This window comes from Onychostruthus taczanowskii, unplaced genomic scaffold (genome assembly GCF_017590055.1).
Source record: "Onychostruthus taczanowskii isolate IOZ18803 unplaced genomic scaffold, ASM1759005v1 scaffold642, whole genome shotgun sequence".
Taxonomy (NCBI): Eukaryota; Metazoa; Chordata; class Aves; order Passeriformes; family Passeridae; genus Onychostruthus; species Onychostruthus taczanowskii.
This window is the reverse complement of record NW_024504145.1, coordinates 5,356-10,819: the sequence shown is the minus strand read 5'-3', so window position 1 is coordinate 10,819 and position 5,464 is coordinate 5,356. Positions and strand designations below refer to the sequence as shown.

General features: G+C 59.8%; 1 protein-coding gene across 1 annotated transcript in view; it reads right to left on the bottom strand.

The window, feature by feature from the left end:
- The window catches only part of LOC121344537 (death domain-associated protein 6-like), a gene marked incomplete at its 5' end in the record, with an annotated part of 6,583 nt that extends 2,995 nt beyond the window's left edge, over nucleotides 1-3,588 (bottom strand). The window contains 3 exons of the mRNA XM_041420610.1: nucleotides 1,198-1,364; nucleotides 2,343-3,189; nucleotides 3,232-3,588. Of these exons, the coding sequence (XP_041276544.1) occupies nucleotides 1,198-1,364; nucleotides 2,343-3,189; nucleotides 3,232-3,588 (1,371 nt within the window). The remainder of the gene's footprint in view (nucleotides 1-1,197; nucleotides 1,365-2,342; nucleotides 3,190-3,231) is intronic.
- Between the last annotated feature and the right edge of the window lie 1,876 nt (nucleotides 3,589-5,464).

Below are 5,464 nucleotides of genomic sequence, written 5' to 3'. Positions count from 1 at the left end.
CCCATTTCCATTTCCCATTCCCATTTCCCGTTCCCATTTCCCATTTGCCTTTCCCATTTCCATTTCCCATTTCCCATTTCCTGTTCCCATTTCCCATTTCCTGTTCCCATTTCCCATTCCCCATTTCCATTTCCCATTCCCATTTCCCATTTCCTGTTCCCGTTCCCATTCCCATTCCCATTTCCTGTTCCCATTCCCATTCCCATTTCCATTTCCCATTCCCCATTTCCCATTTCCCATTTCCCATTCCCATTTCCCATTTCCATTTCCCATTTCCCATTCCCATTTCCATTTCCCATTCCCATTTCCCGTTCCCATTTCCCATTTGCCTTTCCCATTTCCATTTCCCATTTCCTGTTCCCATTCCCCATTTCCTGTTCCCATTTCCCATTCCCATTTCCATTTCCCATTCCCATTTCCCGTTCCCATTTCCCATTTGCCTTTCCCATTTCCATTTCCCATTTCCCATTTCCTGTTCCCATTCCCCATTTCCTGTTCCCATTTCCCATTCCCATTTCCATTTCCCATTCCCATTTCCCGTTCCCATTTCCCATTTCCTGTCCCCATTTCCCATTTCCCGTCCCCATTTCCCATTCCCATTTCCTGTCCCCATGTCCCATTTTCCATTTCCGTTCCCTGTTTCCTTCTCCCACATTTCTGTTCCCATTCCCCGTTCCTGTTTCCTGTTCCCATTCCCGTTTCTCCCGTACCCTGCTCCCGCCCTTCCGGGGCCGTTCCCCATTCCCCATTCCCATTCCCATTCCCCGTTCCCGTACCCTGTTCCCACCATTCTGGGGCTGTTCCCCATCTCCCATTCCCGTTCCCATTCCCATTCCCCATTCCCGTTCCCGCTCCGCACCCTGCTCCCGCCCTTCCGGGGCCGTTCCCCGTTCCCCATTCCCATTCCCCATTCCCCATTCCCATTCCCATTTCCCATTCCCATTCCCCATTCCCGTTCCCGCTCCGCACCCTGCTCCCGCCCTTCCGGGGCCGTTCCCCATTCCCATCTCCCATTCCCGTTCCCGTTCCCGTTCCCGCTCCGCACCCTGCTCCCGCCCTTCCGGGGCCGTTCCCCATTCCCATCTCCCATTCCCGTTCCCGTTCCCGTTCCCGCTCCGCACCCTGCTCCCGCCCTTCCGGGGCCGTTCCCCATTCCCATCTCCCATTCCCGTTCCCGTTCCCGTTCCCGCTCCGCACCCTGCTCCCGCCCTTCCGGGGCCGCCGGCGGGCGCCGTCGCCGTCGCGGTGCCGCTCCTGCCGCTGGGCGAAGCGGGCGATGACGTCGTCCAGCCGGGCCAGGGCCAGGCGCCGGTTCCGCCGCAGCCGCTGCGCCAGCTCGGGGTCCGAGAGCGCGGGGTCCGTGCCTGGGGGAGCCAAAGCCCAGATCCCCAAATTCCCGAATGCCAGAATCCCAGACTGCCCAAATCCCAGATCCCCAAATTCCCGGATCCCAGATCCCGCAATCCCAGATCCCCAAATTCCCAAATCCCAGATACCGCAATCCTAGACTGCCCAAATCCCCAGACCCCGAAATTCTCAAATCCCCAAAATCCCAAATCCCGCAATCCCAGACTGCCCAAATCCCAAATTCTAAATCCCAGAATCCCGGACTGCCTCAAATCCTCAATCCCGAAATTCCCAAATCCCAGAATCCCAGACTGCCTCAAATCCCAAACCTCCAAAATCCCAGACTGCCCCAAATCCCAGATCCCGAAATTCCCAAATCCCGCAATCCCAGACTGCCCCAAATCCCAAATCCCAGAATTCCCAAATCCCCAAAATTCCAAATCCCAGAATCCCAGACTGCCCCAAATCCCAGGTTGCCCAAAATCCCAAATCCTGAAATTCCCAAATCCCCAAAATCCCAGAATCCCAGGTTGCCCAAAATCCCAAATCCCCAAATTCCCAAAATCCCAGACTGCCAAAAATTCCAAATCCTGAAATTCCCAAATCCCCAAAATCCCAAATCCCGACATCTCAAATCCCCAAATCCCTGAATTCCCAAAAAACCCAAACCCCAAAATCCTGAAATCCAAAAATCCCAAAAATCCAAATTTCCCCAAATCCCAAACCCCAGAACTCCAAATCCCAAAATTCCCGAACCCCAAAATCCCAAATAAAAAATTCCCAACCCCAAAATTCCAAGCTCCAAACCTCCCATTTCCAGACCCACCCCATCCCCATTTTCCCACCCTCTTCCCATTTTCTGCCCGGCTCTCCACTTTCCCTCCCATTTTTCCCATTTTCCCAACTTCCCCTCCCTCACCTCATCATCTCACTCCTCACCCCTCACCCCGTTTTCCCCATTTTTTCCCCATTTTTCCCCCATTTTCCCCCCTCACCTGGCCGGTACTCGTCGGTGAGGTGGCTGCCGAAGTTGTAGACCAGGTCGAGGTGCCTCCGCTCCTGCAGCCGGTTGCCCACCTCGCGGAACGCCTCCTGCGCCATGTTCTCCATCTGGCGCCGGCCCAGCCCCAGCCCGTGGCGCGCGCTGGCGCCGCGGATCTCGCGCAGGATGTCCGAGTAGTCGGGGAAGGCGTCGGGCCGGTTGATGAAGCGCTCGATGCTGCGGTTCACCTCGGGGTAGCGCGTGCCGCGGAAGCGGATCCGCTGCTCCAGCACGCGCCCCGTCAGGCTGCTGCAGTCCTTGAGCTGGCAGAGCCGGCGGAAGATGCGCATCATCCTCCTCTTGAGGCGGTTCTCCTGCAGGTACGGCGAGTCGGCGCTGTCCAGCTCGGCCAGGTCCAGCTCGCGCTCCTGCAGCCGCCGGATCTCGCCGGCGTAGACGCGCAGCAGGTTCTCCAGGTGCCGGATCTGCCGCCGCGAGCCGCCCGCGCGCCGCGGGGACGCGGCCTCCGCCGGGCACGGCTGCTGCCCGGGGCCGCCGGCCGGGGCGCCGGGAGGCTGGGATGGAGCGCCGGGACACGGGGATGAGTCGCTGGGACACTGGGAGGAGCTGCTGGGACACTGGGATGAGGCGTTGGGACACTGGGATGAGGCGTTGGGATACTGGGAGGAGTTGCTGGGATACTGGGATGAGGCGTTGGGACACTGGGATGAGGCGTTGGGACACTGGGACGAGGCGCTGGAGCACCAGGAGGGACCATTGGGATACTGGGACGGAGCGCCGGGATCGCTGGATGAAGCGCTGGGACACCGGGAGGAGTCCTGGGGATACCGGGAGGAGTCCTGGGGATACCGGGAGGAGTCCTGGGGATACCGGGAGGAGTCCTGGGGACACGGGGACGGATCCCCGGCGGGACACTGGGATGAACTGGCGGCACACTGGGATGGCTCAGCTCCCTCGGGGCACTGGCACGAACCGGGCGGGCACGCGGCGGGCAGGGCGCGCAGCGGCAGGCGGCGGCGCAGCGCGCGCGCCTTCAGCACGGTGCACAGCTCGTTGATGTAGACGTAGACCTTGCGGCGCCGGCCCCGCACGCGCCGCAGCAGCCGGCCCAGAATGTTCCGGAACTCGGCCGAGCCCCGGAAGTCGGGGTGGGCGCGCAGGTGGCGCGAGCTCAGGAAGGGCAGCACCTCGGGGTGCTCCTGCGTCAGCGGCGCGCACAGCGACAGGAACTGCGGGGGGAGGACAGCCGGTTACAGCGGGAACAGCTGGGAACACCTGGGTACACCTGAAATACACCTGGGATAGACCTGGGATACACCTGAGTACACCTGAGATACACCTGGGAGCAGCTGGGATACACCTGAAATACACCTGAAATACACCTGGATACACCTGGGATACACCTGAGAACAGCTGGGAACAGCTGGGATACACCTGGTATACACCTGGAACAGCTGGGTACACCTGGAACAGCTGGGATACACCTGAAATACACCTGAGATACACCTGAGTACAGCTGGGATACACCTGGGATACACCTGAGTACAGCTGGGATACACCTGGGATACACCTGAGTACAGCTGGGATACACCTGAAATACACCTGAGATACACCTGAGATACACCTGAGATACACCTGAGATACACCTGGGAACAGCTGGGATACACCTGGGATACACTTGAGTACACCTGGGATACAGCTGGGACACACCTGGAATAGCTGGGAACAGCTGGGTACAGCTGGGATACACCTGGGATACACCTGGGTACACCTGGAACACACCTGGGATACACCTGGGAACAGATGGGTACACCTCAGTACACCTGGGATACACCTGGGAACAGCTGGGATACACCTGGGAACAGCTGAGATGGGTACACCTGAGATACACCTGGGATACACCTGGAACAGCTGGGATACACCTAAGATACACCTGGGAACATCTGGGTACACCTGGGTTACACCTGGTTACACCTGAGCACAGCTGAGATACATCTGGGATAGATCTGGGACAGATCTGAGCACACCTGGGCTACACCTGAGCACACGTGAGCACACCTGGGCACACCTGGATAGAACTGAGATACACCTGGGTACACCTGGGTACACATGAGCACACCTGGGCCAACTTTGGGCACACCTGGGACACGCCCACACACACTTGGGACAACACCCTGACACACCCGGACACACCTGGGCACACCCTGACACACCCGGGCACACCCGGGCACACCCTGACACAGCTGGCCACACCTGGGCACACCCTGACACACCCAGGCACACCTGAAACCACATCTGGGTCATACCTGAGCCACACCCTGACACACCTGGGCAGTTCCCCACACACCTGGGCCACACCTGGGCACACCTGAAACCACACCTGGGCACACCTGACAGACAGCTGAGCACACCCGGGACACACCTGGAGACACCTCAAACACAACTGGGAAAGCCTGGGCACACCCAGACACACCTGAGACCTTTTTGGACACACTCAGACACACCTGGGCACACCTGGGCACACCCAGACACACCTGGGCACACCCAGACACACCTGGGCACACCCAGACACACCTGGGCACACCCAGACACACCTGGGCACACCCAGACACACCTGAGACCGTTTTGGACCCACCCAGACCCACCTGGGCACACCTGAGACCGTTTTGGACACACCCAGGGACACCTGAAACACACCTGGGGCACACCTGAGAGACAGCTGAGCACACCTGGGGCACACCTGGGCCCCCTTTGGCCACACCCATATTCACCTGAGACCACACCTGGGCCACACCCACACACCTGGGCACACCCGGGCACACCCACACACCTGGGCACACCCACACACCTGGGCACGCCTGGGCCACACCCACACACCTGGGCACACCACACCCCTGGGCACACCTGGGCCACACCCACACACCTGGGCACACCCACACACCTGGGCACACCTGGGCCACACCCACACACCTGGGCACACCTGGGCCCCACCTCAGACCACGCCCCCACACACCTGGGCCCACTTTGGCCACGCCCCCACACACCTGGGCCCACTTTGGCCACGCCCCCACAAACCTGGGCCCCGCCCCCACACGAACCCCAAAATCCCAAATA